The 19,995-nt window shown below is 40.9% G+C and overlaps 1 protein-coding gene across 4 annotated transcripts; it reads right to left on the bottom strand.

The window, feature by feature from the left end:
* Positions 1-497: 497 nt before the first annotated feature.
* On the bottom strand, positions 498-18,164 carry axin2 (axin 2 (conductin, axil)). Of its 4 annotated transcripts, none has more exons than XM_057328015.1 (11): positions 16,127-18,164; positions 14,201-15,102; positions 11,758-11,898; positions 9,562-9,664; positions 8,163-8,303; positions 7,583-8,055; positions 7,311-7,478; positions 6,960-7,172; positions 6,767-6,847; positions 5,029-5,196; positions 498-1,810 (listed from the first exon to the last, which is right to left on the bottom strand). In XM_057328015.1, exons 2-11 carry the CDS (start codon positions 15,022-15,024, stop codon positions 1,684-1,686), a joined length of 2,439 nt encoding a protein of 812 aa, XP_057183998.1. In that variant the 5' UTR covers positions 15,025-15,102; positions 16,127-18,164; the 3' UTR covers positions 498-1,683. The 4 variants fall into 4 exon arrangements, with proteins under 4 accessions (XP_057183998.1, XP_057184001.1, XP_057183999.1 ...); XM_057328018.1 differs by having other exon boundaries at positions 16,569-18,164; XM_057328016.1 differs by lacking the exon at positions 16,127-18,164 and adding an exon at positions 15,792-16,116.
* Positions 18,165-19,995: the final 1,831 nt, after the last annotated feature.

The raw sequence follows: 19,995 nt of genomic DNA, 5'->3' as shown, positions 1-19,995 counted from the left end.
GCCTTCTCAGCTGCCATACTTAACACTTGTGTCATCAAAACAGGGTGCACCGTTTCCGTTTAAAAAACATTTTGCAACGTTTTGTCATGGCTGAACGGAGCAGTTTTCTGGAATACCCCCCTGACATACTAAAGTTGACGTCTAGTACGATCTGCGTATCATCATCTTCATGAAGTGTCCAACGTATCCATTTATTTTTCTTTTTTCTTGTACAGCTGCTTTGATACAATGCAAATTGTAAAAAGCGCTATAAAAATAAACTTGACTTGACTTAAAAAAAAAATAGTAGGCAGTCTATGTAGTCTATACAAATTAGTAAGCTTTTCGAAAACAGCTATGTATCAACACAAACGCAAGACTCAGGATGCATTTTAAATAGCTAAAGAGGGACTTCCAAATAAATTAACATATAAGGTGTAAAGATGCAAAACCACAGGCCTAAAGATGCAAAACCACAGGCCTCTCTCAACCACAACCATTCACACAAAATCATACAACCATACTAGTGTTCATTTAAAAAATATAACTTTTAATAAAGGCTACATCTCTTCATAATTACAATAATTAAAGTACCAAGTCATCTTTAAAACAAAGCTCTATATAATGCATAATTTACATTTAAGTGAAACACAAACAATATCCTTGGGGGAAGAAAACATTGAAACAATGTCATGATTGAAGATATTCAAAGCTTTAAAAAATTCTAAAACATAAACCCCTCAGAAAAGTAAGGGAATATTCACACCCTGAAACAGGGCAGCACACAGCATGGTATCCATGGAGGCACAGGTACTATATAATACACCAGCGATGGCACGTTCTTGTCCATTTATGCCAGCGCATTGCAAGATTTTGCTCTGGAGCTCGGCCTTGTTTTAATACAGTACATTAACACTTTCCACACACCCACTGATCTCCAAAAATAGTGTTAAACTGAACATTTTTAAGTATTTTGAAATAGCATAACCTCATATATCAAGGGTTTGGAACGGGTTCCAGGAGAAAGGCTATTGGTTCCTGTGCAATGTCTGGACCTTACACCAAAGGCACTGAAGATGCAACACATAATCGGGCCACTCAGTGGAGACACTCTGAGAAATGCGCTGATCCGGCACACGGTTCTGTTTGTTGGCCAGCGGAGAGATTCCTGGCAATGTCCATCATGTTAAGGAGCATGCCTCTGGACATCTGTCCATGCGTGTTCAACATTAGAAAAATATCTTCCAATCATATAAGCAGCTTGTCCATCATCTGAACACGGGTACAAGGGGAATGACAGTTTAATAAATAGCAATAAAGTTTTTTTTACTAGACAGAAGCATATTATAACTTGTGTACACGCTCTCACACCCCACACACATACAAATATCTAGAATTATCACAAAATGTTGGTCAGCAGTCCATGGTATGGGGACACACGGGCAGGTTGTAGTCCAAACGAGTGTTTGCATTGTCAGTGGGCATAGTGTGTCCTTAGATTTCTCATCAGTTTCCCACAATTCTTTGCTGGTTCTGATTCCTCTGTACTTCATTGGCTAGTATTCCTTCAACAGCTTGGCAGGCCAAATATCTTAAAGGATGTTTTAACTTCTTTAGCTTTATTAAAAATACATATATTTTTCTGAGTCTTGAGTTAGGCTAGGTCTGCCCACAATTGGACTGTCAGGTTCGTTTTAGTCCGCTTTAGTCCATTCGTTCCACTTTGCCAAGGATTTTGCCCTCATACATTGGCAGAACGGCGCAGTCATCCCAGACCTCCTCAAACACAGCGCCACACTCAAACTCACTACTGGCCTTCTTGAAGTAGTACCTGAAACAAAGAACACACAGGGTTAAAAACAAACTGCTAAACATCCATACATCAAAATGTCAAAATGACTTTCTAACAAACAATTGACAGGTGATAAGAATATTCTAAACAGATTCAAACAATTGACAGGTGATAGGAAAATTCTAAACAGATTCATTCTAGAGATTTCATTGGACTAAAATAAATGAAACTCCTAACATTTTGTAAGTCTCGTGAACCAGATATGATCATAATTTAAAGCCACAACACTCGAATTTCATTGGCTTTTCAAACAACCTAAATCGTGTAAACTCACAAACTCAATGCAGTACAGTCCAGTATTTGGGGCCAAAGAGGTGCAGTAAAGGCAAAATTAGAGGGTCTGTTAAACGTTGCCGCCCTTCAGGACTCTGGTGTCTAATTGGGAGCTTTGTCATGTGAAGGGGATCCTTTACAAAGGTTGACATTTTAGGGAGCCATGAAGTCTACACAAACTTTTGTAAAGCAGCGAGTCTGAGATTAATCTTGTGTTATATCTCCACAGACAACCTCTTTGTCTCATCTATATCATACCATCTCCTTCACTAATTAATGGCACCTCCTTTAGCATGGGAGGCGAGGAGTGATGAGGGTTGCCAATATAATTGCCTTGTAATGGAAAATGCCCCCTTCTACTATTATCTTTTTACAAGCAAACATCACCAAATCACAGAAACAACACACATAACACACATAAGAGAATCACTGACTCAAAACAACAACAATTATTTTTTATGTCGGAAACAATCTATTGTTCTCCCACTACCCGGCCCCAGCTTCATAAATGAAGAACTAACTGAAATACTGCGACATGGCACATAATTACATCCTTATTTCTGGAGAATAAGCTATATCCTCCTCCGCAAAATCTTCAAACGGGCAGCACAGCTCTTAATTCGCCCCCCCCCCCCAAAAAAAGAGAGAGAGAGAGAGAGAGAGAGAGGAAGAAAGAAAAAATGGAGAAAGAAGTCTTTCCACTGGAACTTGTTTTATGTGGCAAGATTTTCTCTTTGCAACATCTGGCACCAATATCGTCTGGCAACTCTGGTAGTACTGTTCTTTGTTGAAATTCTGCCATGTTGAAATGACCCAACTCCACACGTTTTCTACGATTAAAACCATCAGCTTTGAACGTTGTTTTCCTCGAAAATGTGCATGGTATGAGAGCCATCCTAAACACTGGAAAAAATACTTCTAGTCTACAACAAACTACTACTCTGTACGGACTTCCCAGGTTCATCTAGAGGGGTAAACCTGTGGCCACATGCTTAACACCGAGTATTTAACAGTTGACTCATGAGCCTGTTACAGATACTACCAGCAAACGCTCTTTAACTTTCAGCATATGGGATTTTTCAAAGACAACGTCATGACAGTGTGTCAATGCTCCTTTAAAACAAAGATCCTTTAATATCAATGAGATATATGTATAAAAAACGTCTAGTCTTATGTAAACACACAGACTCAAGTGTATGAGAGCAACGTTTCTTGATACAATACAGTATGTGAAGAATGTGTGGAAGTCTTTGTGCATGAAATGAAAGGCCTGGGCTTCAAAGGGCTGCTTATTAAATGTGCCTTAAGATGAAATCAATACCAGATGTGACCAAATGGCTGCAGTTAAAATTCCCTTGTTCTTTCTTTCTGTGCACCACCCCTTTACTCTGTTCTCCTCTTTACTCCAGCTCTTGCAAATAACTTGCAGTTAATATTGCACGCTTTGAGCAAGCAGCCAACCCACCAGTGTCAAAAACAGATAATCCAACATAAAAACTCCATCTTCGTATTTTCTGCTGAGTGCAAAACACATACAGTCGTGGCCAAAAGTATTGGCAGCGTAATTATTATACAGAATGATCATATGCATTTTACTAATTGAAAAAAAAAACCCAGATTAGGGATGCACCGAAATGAAAATTCCTGGCCGAAGCCGAATAAAAATGAAACACTTGGCTGAAGATGTTTTTTTTGCATTTCTTCTATTTATTTAGCCCATTTTTTTCACTATTGCATAAACTGAATGATCCAAATGTGCTTTTAACATTTTGTCTTGCTTTTCAATGTAATTGAACTTAAAATATAAAATAGAGTAAACCAAGTACGTTAAATAAAAATATTGAGCACTCTCGCTTATTCAACGGACTAACTGACTGCAGAAAGAATGTAAAGTACTCTGTTCACCTACAACAAAGTAGTTCAGAATGTGAAGTACTCTGTTCACCTACAACAACGTAGTTCAGAATGTAAAGTACTCTGTTCGCCTACAACAAAGTAGTTCATTAAAAAGTTTAATTTAACATAAGTCAACATCCATGCAAGCAATGCATGCTGAGGCTGACTGACAACCATTTCAGTTCACTTCTCTCTAAACTCCGCCCACAAAAGCTGACTGACCGTTCTCTCAGAAGGTGTACTAGGGATGCACAGACATAGCTTAACATTCCAAGTTGTTTAGTACAGGTTGTCAAAGGATGTCGGGAGTGGCAGGGCTTCAGACCGCACGCTCCCGTCTGAAGTACAGTCAACCGGTAACAACGCTTTCGTTCAGAAATTTACTCCCGCGCCGCAGGTCCCGTGTCGTGTCTTTCTCTGACACTTCAAAATGCTTCCACACACTGCCGACATGTTTGCTGCATAAATAAAGCATGCACGTCTTTTCTCCGCGCTGGTTGCTGCTTGATCGCATCAAACGTCATATTCGGTAAATGTGTTCGGCCATATTTCACTTATTCCCTTTCTATTTTCGGCCGAATAATTTTGGTGGCCGAACATTCGGTGCATCCCTACCCCAGATGTCAATCCCATATAGAGAACATGTGGTCAGTCCTCAAAAGGCGAGTGGATAAGCAGAAGAGCACAAATTGTGATCAACTCAGAGCACTAATAAGGCAAGAAAGGTTCGCCATCAGTCAGGATTTAGCCCAGAAGCTAATACCATACCAGAGCGAATTGCAGAGGTTATGAAAAACAAGGCCCAATACTGTAAATATAGACTTTTTGCCAATAAACACATTTAAAACTTAAGATATGCTTATTATTGTTTTCCAGTATACCATAGAAACATGTGGGGAAAATAATCTACAAATACAGAAGCAGCAAACTTTGCAAAACACAAATTTTATGTCACTGCCAATACCTTTGGCCATGACTGTAGTCAACGGTTAGTCTTAAATAGCCAAAAATGTTGAATGCGAGTTTACCTGTAGTTGCCTTTCTTCCTTAGCTGTTCCTTAAAGTGTCCAAGTGTGAGGCTGTGAGTTTTCATCATCCTGCGGTATGGGATCTCCTCACCACAGAAGAAGTACGTAACCACAGTCTCTAAGCCCAAACCGCCATGGACACCTGACACCTTATTCAAGTTCTTCGATCTTTAAAGGTACAACACAAATGTCAATTGCTAGGCCTCAAAGGCCTAAAATGGCATTCAAAACTTATTTAACTTTTGTAACTAGATTAAGTCATATGAATTTGGGACAGCATGAAAGTGAGTAAATTATGAGCCGTTTTTTGGGGGGTATTGTTATTATTTTTATAACTATTATTTTATTATGTATTCCCCATCCACATGGCTTTGATTACATCATCAGAAAGAACTCATTACACTTTGATGAAAGAATATACCACACAAATATGTACGGGGATACGCTTGTGTTGGATATATGTGACCCTGGACCACAAAACCAGTATTAAGTGAAGTGAAAGTGACCTATTAGTCAGATATGGTGACCCATACCCGAAATGTGACCTCTGCATTTAACCAATCCAGAGAGTAGTGAACACACGCACAGCAAGTGGTGAGCACACGTACACCCGGAGCAGTGGGAAGCTATCACTGCAGCGCCCGGGGAGCAAGGGTAAGGTGCTAACCTCAGTCGTTACCTGCCGTCCTGGGAATCGAACCAGCAACCTTCTGGCCATTAGGCCACGACTGCCCCTGTGTTTATTAAGTAGCACAGGAATATTTTTGGCAATAGCCAACAAACATTGCATGGGTCAAAATGATAGATTTTTCTTTTATGCCAAAAATCATTAGGATATTAAGTTAAGATAATGTTCCATGAAGATATGTTGTCAATTTCCTACCGTAAATATATATATAAAAAAAATTGTGAGTGGATGCAGCAAAATTGCTAACAAAAATGGCCAGAAACACGCCTACAAAATTCACTTGCTGATGCCTGCTCTTTGAGAATTACCCACTTAAGTTTGGTATCTATGTAAAGCTTAGAATTTCAGCTTAAAATTTCAATTTTCGGGTTCATCTACTCTCCACAACCTCATTACAGCAGTAAGTCAATAGAGAGTGTTAAAACAAACCTGTTTCTTCTTAGCAACGGACTGCTGCAGCGCCTCTAATTAACAACTTCAAAAGGTGATTTTCTCAATATTTAGATTTTTTGCATCCTCAGATTGCAGAGATTTAAATAGTTGTTTCTTGGCCAAATATTTTAAAAATTGTCCAATAAGTCCATGTGGTCCAGGGTCACATATGTGCTTTTGGAACTCCCGTTTGTTGGAGCACCCGTTTACATCCATTATATGAAGCACAGGGGACTGCGCTAAAAATCTTTATTGTTCTACTTAGGAAAAAATGTCACCTACATCTGCCTCGGGGAGAGTAAATAAATAGCAAATTTTAATTCTGGGGTGAACTATCGCTTTAAGTAAAAATGTTATCAAATGCAATGGTGATATTACAGAAGAGCAAAACAATGGAACGAGAGATGACGGACAAATCATTCAAGCCCTCAATCTTTTTCTTGCTCTACTTTGTAGTAGCACTTCAGAAAGCGACCACTAGCCTTAGACAGCTGCTGGACTGAAGGTCAGCCAATTAAAAATTAAATGAAGAATTTTGCCTCTACGCGCCAGAGACCGCGAGGATGGACTTTTAAGGTTTAACAACAGAAAAAGAAGATGAATAATGAAAGTACATACTCGTCAGTTTGAAGCGCTGGACTGCCATTTTGCACATTCACTGGGTGACTCTTTTCTCTTTGAAGGCTTGATGTGGAATGCCTGTGAATACCAATAAATGATCGATATTTGTAACATTTGTATCTGGACACTTTCTAACAAGGTTGTATATACAGAGTCTGGTATAAAAAGTGGTGGGGAACTGAAATCGTACCTTTGTTTTGGGGGTTTGGAGACTTCCTCCAAGCGTCTACGGGCCTCTTCGAGCTGTGCAAGGGTGTTTGGAGGGGGTAGGGGTGGCATGGCAGGGTCCTGGACAAAGGGGTGCGCAGGCTGGTGGGTACGGAGATGGCCGCTGCTTCCGCCTCCTCCCCATGTGTGTACACGCGTGGAATCCAAACAGTGCGACTTCTTTGTGTTTTGAGTGCTGCAAAGAGGGACAATTTGACACCTTGTAAGTACACCACAGAAATACTTATGGGGACACAGATTTTAAAGCATAACAGTAGATCATGGCTGGAATGGAATCCTCATTTTCGGAAACTTGCAAGATTTAGCAACAGACCTGTGGGGCTTATGCTTGGTTTGACGATCGCTCTCCAGGATCCACTGCCACACATTATGAGATCGGTCCGTACTGTCAGTGGGCAGCTGAAGAAGAGTGCTCTCCAACCCCTCAGTGTTAACCTCCTCTCCAGACTTACACAGACGCTTGGATAAAGAGCTGGAATGCCTGAAGGAAAAGGGACACTTTACATAAAACAGAATCTGCAGACACCAAGGTGACACTTTTAAAAGAACAACCAAGTATGGAGCAAAAAGCAAACTGAAATTTACCCCAAGACTTCTGAAGGGCTGCCGCACTGGTCCCTGCCCAGACTTCGGCTACGGATATAGGGGGCGGAGCCACATTCAGATGCTCCGTGACATAAACAATGTACCCGTTGGGCGGCCTCTGCCTCAATCTGCTCCTTGCTTTTGGTCCCGGCGTGGTGATGAATGTAGTGGTGATGGATGTGCTTTGTGGACTGTCTAGATAGAATGGTCTTGGCGGCTGTGTATCCACTCATGGATGCAGACTGCGACCTGACGCCAGGACCTCCCCGGGGCAGGGGGCGCTGTTCAGGGGAGCGAGAGCGTGGGGAATGCCGAACCATGCCCGGAGACTGACAACCAGGGGTCTTAAGGACACGGGAGAGGTGTTCATCCAGGATGGCCTGAGGGTCTTCCTCGGAGGAGCCAGGAGGAAGCAGAGGCAGAGAGTGGGACGTGCCACTGCCAGACACCTCAGACTCGTCCCGCTCCTCATCCTAGAAAAACAGAGATATGCAATTTTGCAATTAACAATTGTGAATCATCCCGGACACATGCTTATACAAGGTGTAACCTGGGCCCAAGCATTTTCAGGTATACAAACCTCCTGAATCTGTTGTAGTCTCTCCTCCAGAGAGCTCATGGTCTCCTGTTCCCGTTTCAGACGTTCCAACCTGGCTATCAGTTGTGCGGCGAACGCTGCTGGCTCCACGGGTGTCATCTCCTTAGGTGGCTGCCGTGTCCTCTGCACAATCAAAGAGATTTAGATTAGCGAGAAGGACAGACAGGAGAGGAGGGGTCGATGTCTACAGCTGCCCACCCAGCACACACACAAACACACAGGTGGCATGGGCCGTTGCAGGCATGAGCAGTTGGTCACGCTCTAAGGAGACTCGGCTTGTTCCCTCTGTAGTGCTACCAAGCCATCAGCCTGGCCTGTGAAGTTAGGCAGCTTCAAAGAGCCCTCGTATAAATATCAAATGCTCACCAGGGGCGCCAGGGACACTGGCTTAACATCCAGCAATAAAAGTCCCATATCGACGGGGGAAAAAAGGGAGGTGACAGAAAAAAGGAAAGAGAGGGAGATTAAAAAACAATACAAAGTAAGATGGTGAGATGTGTGGCACTGCTAGAAGAGTCAAACAGTGGAAGATCAGAAGTGCAAAGGTAATTTATTCCCCCCATCACAGACGGCAACCTTAGAGCTAGCCAACACATTATTCTGCCCCGTTTGCGCATCTCATGTGAGGATTTTCAATCATCTTTTTTTTATTTTATTTTTTATTATTTTTCCTTTTTTATTCAGCTTTTTTGTTCTTATCTCTTTGTAAAGATGATAAAGGGAGAGACGAAAGAGGGAGGAAAGCGAGGCGGGCTGCTGGTGAAACTCACAGCAGCTCTGAGCCCCTGCTGCCTAAAAGCAGATGCATCCTGGGAGAAGCAGGCATTGCCAAATCAGAGGGGAGACATTAGACGGCAGAAGAAAGAGAAGAGATAACTTACTGGATGGCAAGTCTTTTCAATCCACATACAGACAATGAATGTTTAAGAGAAGCCAAGTACAGAAATAGTGATAGGAGGTGGAAAAAGAAACTGAAAGAAAAGAAAGAAAGGATGAGTGGACACTGATTTGTTTGACTTGTTTATCAACCTATCTGTCCAAACTCTCCCTCCAAAGACATCAATCAACCATTTGAGGCAGGGAGAAAGAGGGGGATGGAGGGTTCTGCTAAAGGAATAAAAAGGGTGCAGCTCAGTTGGAAGTTGTCACTTCCCTTGAAGTCGGCTCCATTCATCTGCTGATCAAAGCGCTCTCGGAGAGAGACAGTTGATTTTGGTGCCCCGGGATAAAGGAGACTCATTTAGCGCGGCATGGCAGTTTATTAAGAGTCATTATCCAAGAAAGAGGACAACAACATAACTAATCACAACCTTGAGAAGGTAACAATTTTAATTGGTGTGTGTGTGTGGGGGAGGGGGGTGGAGAATGCAGTGACACTTACGAGAAACGGTGGCAGACACACTTGGCCATTCATCCTCATGTTACGTTGCATCTCTCTTTGTAGATGTTTCTTACTTCCCAGCTTGTACGGAGGGATGCCATCTCTATCAGACACAGAAAAAGATGAGGTTTATCCAGTGAACCAGTTTAATACACCATAAACATGCACACTTTTGTGCAAAAAAAAATTGAGCTCTAACCAAGTTTAAATGAAAAGTTACAAGCCTCATGGTTTTTCCTTTCAACAGCACCTTGAGCCCAAGTTCTTCATCCATGTTAGACATTGTGCTACACTTTCAATCAAGCAACATCAACATAATGCCATCTAAATGACGTTACCAATTACGATAGGAGACTGCTTGTGTTTCCATAAACACTGCTAATCCATCTAATCCACAGCAGAGCATTTCTAAACCCTTAGCTTCTCAATCGTGCCCTTTATTTCCCTCTAAAGGCAGACATCTTGCTCATCCACCACTCTGCTTTTTTAAAAAGCCAGGCCAGTTTCCTTTGCTCTGTTCTGACTCTGAAGTGTATGACCTAGTGCAGTGCAAATGCAGTTTCCAGCATGTCTTTGAAGGCTTACAGTCATGCGCATAAAGCCGTCGCTCCAATCTTCATTTGGCAAGCGCTCAGCAGTCAGCCTCTGATCTCGCACACATCAAAAGGCTGGTTTGTAAGATAAGGTAATGTTTGAAGTCTGCACAGCAGCATTCCCTAGCGTCCAAGTAAATCCATAAATAAGATATAAGCAAAAATTTCCCCCACGTCTCCTCCCTACCCTCGCTCCCTGCCTTTATCTGGAATTCAGATTCTTTCTGATTTAGCGCTGTGCCTTTTAACTTGAATAAAAACGCAGCTATTCCAATCAAATCGCACTCTAAACAAAGAGCAGAGAGCCTCTTTTTCCACACTCCACTTTAAAGTGACAGATTAAAAAATATACAATCATGACTGAATGTGCTAGGGCAGACTTGTAAAAAAGTAGATGTTTAGTTAGTTACCAGATATTTTTTACTTACCAAATGAATGACTAAGATTTCAGGACAATAAATTTAAAGGAGAAGCTAACCAATTGCGATTAAAAGACCAATTTTTAGCTCTCTCTCTTTTCTCTTTCACATTAAGTTTTTGGAAAAATTATAAAATCTTTTAAAAACAAAAAAGGTGTGGCCAAGCCAGCAGCCCTACAAAAATATTAATCTTTGTTTCAATCAAGCCACCGTCCTCAAACACCCATTGCGTCCGGGGCTTTAAGGTGTCACAGGCTGGACATGCTTTATGGGAATCTCCTATTCACTAGTGCAAGTAATTTTCAAAGCAGCCAGCCACCCTCTTATCCTTCTAAGCTCCCGAGGCCTAACAATGGGCTGAAAGCGATTCAGTTAAGCCTTTCATCCAGCATGCACTTTATTTCTCACTCTCTGCACTTAGCTATGCACTCACACAATTGGCTCTGCCACAAACACAGAGGGGGGAGGGCTGCTTTCGGCCGGAGGTGGGGTTGAATGGGTGGCGTACGTGAGGGACTGGGGTATGGGGGGCTCCAAGACACCCTAATCCCAGGTGACCTGCTCTTGCATTCCAAAAATGGCTAACCTCGAGAAAGCCTATCTGACACTGGATCCCTCTTTTCTAGCTCTAATGTGATCGGCCCAAAACCTTCGTGCGATTCCTTTAACTGACTGCCAAGCACCTCAATGAGTGTCTTACAGTCCACACGGCAATCTAACCCGGCACGAAGAGGACACAAATAAATTATGTTTTTTGGCGACCTTGTCATGGAAAGTGCAAATAGAAAGCCCTTTCAGATCAAAAGAATGGGCAGAAGCAGAGGAAAAACCAGCCAGTGTCATTTCCTGTTAAGGAATTTTGAAGACATTAGCATCAATTAGTGCATAGAGGAAACGCATTATGTGAGGGATCTTCTCATGGGTCCACTCTATTCTCAAAGCTCAGCCCTCAAGACTCCAGCAATGCACTAAGGATCTCTCATAAACGCAAAATGTACATGCAAATGTAACATCTGAGGAGTCTGCACCATCTCATTAACAGCCACAAACAACTGAGCCATACTTTTTTGTGATCGTTTTAACACACCTACAATGACATAGGTACTTGGTTAAAAAAGGAGAGACAGCAAAATACAATATAAGCAGAGTGCGCGTGTTGGTGATATTGACAAATGGACACTTACACACTGCTGTCTGTCATGGAAAGAGAGTCGTCCGTCATGGCATCACTGGAGACCTCGCTGTCATTGGCACTGGTGGCAGGGGCAAAACCATAACCAGACGTGACATGGTAGGGGTTTGCAGGGTCACCGCGTCTGTAGGACCTAAGGAAACATTAAACATTTAGGCCTTTAGTGAGTGATGTTCAAGGGTGTTAACTGAATATGGTTTGATCCATGAACCTCTCAGTTAGATTTTAAAAATCAAAGTGGATTACATTGGATCTTTTAAACTAGTTGGAATTAGAAACAACCAGACATTTAAAGAAAACACAGAGGCTTGTTTATTATATGTCCTGTATTACTATTTGGATAAAGCATCAGCAAAAAGCCAAATGCAACCCAAATCAACAGTTTGGGGCATTAGGCACATCAAACAGCTCAAATCTTTTCTGAAGTTTGCAAGAGAGGTCGCTTTTTCCCCTTTCTTAGCATGGTGGGGGTGGAACTCAAGCGCAGTTTGTGTTTCTCTCCTCTTCCCTTTCATGTCCCTCACCCCGCCTCCCCCCGGGGCAGCTCGGTGAGGGCTGATCACGGGGAAAGTTAAGTGAGCAGCACATCTGTGTGAATTGCCAATGCCACTTCCCCTCAGCGGAGCATATCTGGGGCCTTTTGTTTGGGCCATGCACTCCATTCTTCACTTTATCCCACCCTCCCCCTTCAAAGTTTCTCGTTTCATGTCATTTCTCCTTCTCTTGTGCTCTTTCCCCTACTGGGGCACCTCCTCCACATACCCACCAGGCCGGCCCTCCCTCCCTCTCCATACCCCTCTCTCCTGCTGTGACACATTCCTGCTCCACTGGAGGAGGAGGAGAACCTGAGCCAGGCTGAGAGCAAGAGAGAAAGAACGAGATGAGCGAGCGGAAAGAAATAAGTGGGGGGGGGCTCGTCTTTATGAGAATGCCTACTGCCAGCAGCGTTGTGAGGGGAGACCCAGCAGGACTGTAGCCTACGGCCCCAACTCAAACCTGACCTTTGGAAGTTCTCGCTTAGAGTCAGGTATTTAGCACAGCTGGGTTCACATTCTTCCATCGCTCACCCCCTCATTCATTCTTTCTTTCATGAGGAGCCTCGCCCCCCTCTGTCCTTCTTTTCCGCTCGCTTGAAAAGTGCGCTTATTTTCCATCCTTCGGGTTTTTTCCCTCGATAAAAGCGCAAGGGAGGCAGTCGAAATCAGAGGAGAACTGTGGTAAATAAGAAACGGAGGAGATGAAGGCCACGGTCTCCGTGACTCACAGAGGAAGCGCTGCCGTGTGTTGTTTTGTGAATAACTCAATTCAGAAACAGGGAGAGAAATAAGTTCCACATGCTTTAGATGAACAAAAAGTGCCCCCGAGAGAGAGGGAAACAGACTGCTCGAGGAGCGCTCATCAAAAAGTAATCGGCGAACAGGATCAAAAAAGAAACTTTGCTTACTCTCGTCTGGTACCTAATCATCTCCTACATAAACAAGGCAGCCGAGATAAGAGATGAAACGTTCTGTCGCCTTCTTCAAGATCAGCCTGACAATGAGCTGTCTTTGAGATGGATAAACATTCGTCTGGCACCACACCTTGATGGGTCACCTCATTTACAACCTTAAGTGGTGTGACAGGAATGAAGTGTTAATTTATCAAAGCGGATTTCCTCTGCCGTATCATTAAAGGCAAGACTTTTATTGTACTGCTCGCAACCAAACCAACAACTTATCAACACAAGTCAAGGACAGCACCCCGATTGCTCAAAATAATCAAATCAAAAAACAAAGCTATCTTTTTTGTTTTGTTTTTTTGAAACTGTGATGTTTTTGACATGTGGCACTTGTTTTATCTGTCTGACACCCAAAACCAATTTTGTATTGTGAACTATCCTTGATCCTTACAGATGATCCTAGGCGGAAGGATTTCAAAGCAGAGGAAACTGTGTGGAGCCAGCAGAGGGCCTGGTGCTAGACAATATTTACTTGAAAGGAAGAGCTGCTCTATTGATGTCTCCCCCTCCCCCCGGCATAATGCAAGCCAGGTGAGACCAAACCACTCTAAACTTGCAAGAAAGCGTCTCTCATGTCAAATCCAAGATTCAAGAACAATGCATAAACAACAAGAATAAACAGCTTTAAAACCTTATACTGTTTTACTTTTTTGTTCTGTTAACTTGGAGTGACTTACAGTACACTTATACACAGTATGCTAATGTTTAGTGCCTTCATGAAGAATACAATGTTGATGATTTTTCATACATCTTTTGGGAAACCTTTTGGAAGTGTCAAATTTCCAAACCAAACCAAACCAAAAATTTCCAATCTACCAAGTTAGATTAGGCTAAACCCCTAGTCTACGATACATAAAAGAGTGCAATAAAAGCATTAGGAATGTTATAGGATCATGAATACATAGCATGTATATATTGTAAGTGGAAGAGTTCTCACCTGTAGCCTTTCTCCAAAACATCCACCGCTCGGAGGGAAGGAGGTGACCTTAACGCTTTGGCAGAAAGTCCCACTAAGGTGGCCAAAGCTTTGGATTTAAAATCATTACAACTCCATTCCTCCTCTTCAATCACAGTTGGCAAGTATCCACAGACTAGTTTTAGACCTCCTAGGCCATTAGGATTCACATGGTTAGGGTTTTCACAACCTGTTCTAACATACTCAAGGTATATGTCTGAAGTCAGGAACATCTGATAAGCATTCTCCTCCATTGCCGTCTGGATCTCCATTTGAGCCTGATCGAACATTGCAGAGTCAATCTGTTGACGCTTAATATTATCCCTAATAAAGGTCTTAGTGGCTGGCTTAAGCTGCTTGGCTACCACGCTGTTATTCTCAATATACCGTTTATAAATGGCTTTGGCAACTCTGTGAGTTTTGGTATCCTTAAGGTCCATTTGCCTGAAACCATTACAGGCAAACCAGAAATCTAAAGTGTCTACACATTTCTCACGTTCCAAATATGCCCGGAAAAGTTGAGCACCATCCTGGTCACCAAGAAGAAAATGCAAAGATTTCGTCCACCGGGCGAGAGGCGAATCTGGCGACGCGCTTCCCTCGGGTTCTCCAAGTCCACCATCATCTCTCCTTGCCATGGAACAGTGAGGATCTGATGTAATCGACTTAAAAGGATCCTTAGGTCTCATCGTGGCCAGTTTGCTGGGATGGTGGCATGACGTCTCACCCTCTTCCCCAGGGACCGGAGGACGAGGGGCATCTTCTCTGAAGCTGCTGACCATAGGATCTGCTAGTGTCCTATTCATGGCTCCGGCAGCAAAGCTTTCAGTGTGAAGCTCAGCTGTAATCTCCTCTCTCTCTTAAATCAGCAGGGGAGCTTCTCTCTGTAACACAAAGTATTGATCTCATCAAAACCAGATCCGCCCCAAAAACTTCAAAAGAGTCACTTCTGACTCCTATCTGTAATGCGCGCTTGCGCATTATTAGGCTATTCGTAAACTATAATAGAAACGATTGGGTTTAAAATTAATATTCGAAAAGGAAAGCAATCACAGTTTAATCGATTTCCTTTATAAATGTTGAAATCGCCACGTATTAAATCCGATACACCTCATCGCGGTGAAAAAAAGTTTATAAAAAAATAATTACGCTTTTACGCGGAAAAAAAAACATTTTATTATTTTTACAAACCCGATTGCGGTGTAGGCTACTCAAGTTTAAAAAGCCAAGAAACTAAAGTCAAAAACTAAAGTCAGTTAAAATGGGATATATGCTAAATTAGAGTTGTTTTATATTTTTTTATTAACACAAACGTATAGCGTAAATGATGAAATAGCAACAAACTCAAAATAATGATAAATTAAAACAGGCTCAAATAATAACTCGCTTATTTACCGTATAAGTACAGTAACGATATTAATTCACGACCATGAATTACAGACTTATAGATATAGATAAATACACAGCGATTATAAAAAAACATCTTGCAAGATGTTATGTGAGCAATAAGACCTAAATACGTTAAAAAGATTAAACGGCGTCGAAAAATATGTCTAAAACGCTGATTTCTAACCTGCTTTTGAGTTCTTCAACAAGTCTTCCCTTACCGACATAAAGAGTGACCGCTTCTCATCAATAAGAAATAAACCTTCAAACCAGCGAAGAAAAGTATGACATCAGGAGGGGTGAGATCCTCTGATCCAACATCTCTAAAAACACCAATCTAACATTAACCTTGAAAACAATACAGTGGTAAAGCCAACGAGCCGATGGACGCGTTTTAGGGTAATGTCTATCCGAAATACCTCATTCTACAGCGACACATGACTTCAAAGTCAGTAAACAGAAGATCAAAGCAATAGCGTGGGGCCAGCGCTGGGAGAGCACACACACACAGTTCTAACTCACCATCCATCCATGAGTTCAGTCCCACAGTTCAACAACGGAACGAATATAATCCACAATATGTCCGATTGAGCGCAGTCCTCTGAAGTTGTGTAGTGTCAAATGCAGATGCGAGGTTTTAAAAGCGCGCTTCATCCAGTAAAACAACGCACTAGGTGTCTTTGTAGTATATGTGGCTGTGCTCTTGTCTCTTATTCCAGTCTGCACTGAGCTCAGTGTTTAAGAGCGGACATCAAAGAGCGCAGCAGACCGCACGGTCCCGGAAGATACATACATCACTATTCCCTTTTCTCGTGCTTTTAAAGCATCAAGATCGAACGAAAAACTGTTTCAACCGATCCGTTTCAGTTTTAATCAACTCGTAGGAAAAACTCGCGAAGAGTGATTGCGATACGCCTCTTTGTCTAAATCCGTGGGTAAAAAGTTTTAACCGAGGCTCAAGCACCTTATCAAAGCGGAGAGATCTTGAGCCGCCTCCCCTCGAGCTGTTGAGCGTCAGGAGTAGTGATCTGCCGCGCCGCGATCCTGCTGTTGCTACAGAAACTTTAAAGACACAGGCCGCGTTTTCCTCGCAGGACTCGCAGTTAACCCCTTCATCACCACAACAGTCACAGTGGACCCTTTCAACACAATAACATTTTACTAATTTATGTTATGTGCTCCTATTATGAAGATAACTATGTCTTAAAATATGAAAAATAAAAACTAATGTTTTTAAATAATGCATAGCCTATAATATTTGTTTGCTTTTATCACAATTACTTATCACTCGAGACACTGACATTTGTCAATAGTTTTCTTGTATTTGTTTTACTTAAATTGACATTGTTCACTTGGCAAAACATAGAAATGCATATTTCCCAAATTTTGCAGTGAACTAAAACCTTTGGAAAGTACAATATATTAAAGACACATCTAGGCCTCATGACATTGTTTCCATTTGCATCATGTTAAATACATTAAACTTAATTTAAAAAAAATGCATTTGTCAAATACCCTGATATAGGCATTGATAGACACAATGAGGTCTGTAAAACACTCAAGTGCAAAACTTTGCAAGTACTTGCAGCAGCAATATAGTTAAACGGCGTTAAAAGTAAAACTAGCAGAAAAGCTTGTCCTGCATTTTGAACTATTGAGGAAGGACGTTCCACTGATTCAATTCATGATACTTCAAAGGCCTGAGCACTTGCTTTGATCTTCTACAATCACTTTAAGAAGCACGATATTAAAAAATGCACGCATTAGTGCTCAATGAGATGAATTTAAAGAGCAGCTGACAAGCGGCATACATCACTGTCATACTAGGTTGACCAGATAAAGTACATGAGTCACACAGACATAGAATTATCATTACAACATGCTTCTGATTAACTCTTAAAGCAAGACTTTAACATTTCCAACACAGCTTAACCACATGCCTTTTAAATCGATGGCTGATTTCTACAGAGGTAACAGTCCACAAATTTAGTTCTTCTCTATTTGAATTCAAATGACAGTAGGAAGTCATTGTTCAGGGACGATTGTCTCAGAATGGACCATTTACAGCCTCATACTGTATGTAGCCTGATTTATTTGGGTGTGCATTTACATGTATTCAGATCCAGTAAAACTTAATTCCTAACAGTATAAGATGTTTGACTGCATTAATTTGTTTTCACAGTCATTAGAAAAGCAACACAAACAAACCATTCACGTGTGAAATCAAAAGCAACCCTATTACCCTCATTAATGAATATTCCTGGTCCTAATTGTGCACAACAATTGTCAGAATTCTTCGTAAAAAACCTAATAATTTTGCACTTTGCACTGACTTTCCTTTTTTTTGCTGATGTCAACAAGCCCTCTGTACTGTTCACACCCTGAACATCAACCACCTCACCCTGTATCCTTATTATTATGACTTTCTTATTTCTGCAGAACACAAAATAAGATATTTTGAAAAATGTTGGTAACAGAACAGCTAAGCTCCCATTCAATTATATTGTAACCAATGCAAGTGAATGGGGGGGCTCTTAACAACATTCTTCAAAATATCTTCTTTTGTGTTCTGTGGAAGAAAGAAAGTCATACAGGTTTGACATGACAAGAGAGTGAGTAAATGATGACAGAAAAAAATACGACTACTCATTAATCTATTAACAACTTAAAAAAGTAGTGGCTGAATCAGAAAGATCTTTGATAATATTGCCAGTCTTAAATTAAAAAAGACAATTCAAGCTCGTAAGTCAAAATGGAAGAGGATTTATTTTTCTACCATTAAAATGTAAGTACAATTAAAATCTTTTTTTAGGAAAGGTCATTTTCATTTGTATGAAAATACACATAGTTGTTTTCTTAAGGTATAATGTAACATGAAAGAATATTGTATTTGTAAAAAAAATTGTACAAAAACTACAAAACTGTACAAAAGTACAAAACTGTACTTTTCTACCAGTACTTCATCCGTTTATTTTACAGAGATTACTGTTAATATTTTACAGACATTTCTGTTAATGCTAAAACACAACGCAATGTGGTGTTAAGTGTAAAACACAGTTAAAACAACTGTAAAAAATGTATATGGAAAATTCCTTCCTATTTATACAATATATTGTGTCCTATTTGAACAGATTTTTTTGGAGTGTAGAGTGAGATGTTCAGAAGTGACTTTAAATATTGCTCATCTCAGTTAAAGTGGGCACGTTTGAGAGCGTCTGTAATCACTAACTGCTCTCAATAACTGTATTGTCTGCCTGCTCTTTCAGCTCAGGGTTAAACTCTCAACAGTTTGCTTTGAAGTGATTATCCCTTTATCACAAGCCAGAGCAAAGACTTTAGGGAGAACAATAGAAAATGAAAGCAAGTAGAAGGCTTATGGAAGCTATCAGAAGTGCGAATGTCCATTTTTCTGAACATCCGCAATGACTGTGTGCCTAAAACTGAGAATGAAGAGACACAAAAGTTAAAGACACAGATGATAATTTGCAGAAGAACAGCTATAAACAAGAACAAATCTGGGACAAAATTATTAAAGAAACATCGTCCAAAAATTTTGTAATTTTTGTCTTGTTTTCCAGTACAAATATGTATTAAAATAAAAATATATATATAGTGTGTGTGACCCTGGACACCAAACCCAAGCCTTCTATTGATGTATGGTTTTTTTTAAGGAGCGGACAATATCTGGCGGAGATACTTACAACTCTGGAATCTGAGGGTGCAAAAAAATCAAAAAATTGAGAAAATTGCCTTTGAAGTTAATCAGACGCGCTGTAGCAGGCCATCCACTCACAAAAATGAAGTCTTTATTTATGGTCGGAAATTTACAAAATATCTTGATGGAACATGATCTTTTATATATTCAATAATTTTACCCATACAAAAAATGCTCCCGTGCTACTTAAGACCGGTTAATGTTTTTTTTTTTCAGAAGTAAACAATACTTTTTTGATTAAGTGTTTTACGCAAAAATGCACAATTTTTATATAATTTTTTTCATAATATCCTAAGTTTTTCTTCTCGAGTAGATGTTTAAATATTTGTACTGGAAAACAAAACAAAAGTAAGAAAATCTTGTTTTCTGTTTGTGAAACACTCAAATAGACAAAAAAAGCACTCTTATTTCAAGCTCTGTGGGAGGAACAAAATAATATTTGAGTACTTATTCATTTAAAATCTTAACGTTGTCCACAGCTCTCATTTTTTCTTTTTGGAGCTTCTGCAGATTCTAACCACTCGGTGTTACTGACTGCAAATCTGCAGTCAATCAGTGTTCATTTGTTGAGAATGGCATAAGTCACTTTTGTGTGAACTATTCCTTTAAGTGTACATAGGCCAAAAGATAGGATGACTGGTGTCATGAACATGGGTGGTGAGGACAAGGACAGAGG

Source organism: Triplophysa rosa, unplaced genomic scaffold (assembly GCF_024868665.1).
Source record: "Triplophysa rosa unplaced genomic scaffold, Trosa_1v2 scaffold353_ERROPOS49503, whole genome shotgun sequence".
NCBI lineage: Eukaryota > Metazoa > Chordata > Actinopteri > Cypriniformes > Nemacheilidae > Triplophysa > Triplophysa rosa.
This window is presented reverse-complemented; position numbering and strand designations above follow the sequence as displayed.

What these genes read in the sequence shown, in the direction of transcription:
- axin2 (XM_057328015.1), bottom strand. Translation starts at nt 15,024, where the DNA reads ATGAATAGGACACTAGCAGATCCTATGGTCAGCAGCTTCAGAGAAGAT. An exon ending in TCCAAACCCCCAAAACAAAG is followed by an intron (nt 6,848 to 6,959) that starts GTACGATTTCAG and finishes TGGTATTCACAG; the next exon opens with GCATTCCACATCAAGCCTTC. An exon ending in AGGAAGAAAGGCAACTACAG is followed by an intron (nt 1,811 to 5,028) that starts GTAAACTCGCAT and finishes TCTTTGTTTCAG; the next exon opens with GTACTACTTCAAGAAGGCCA.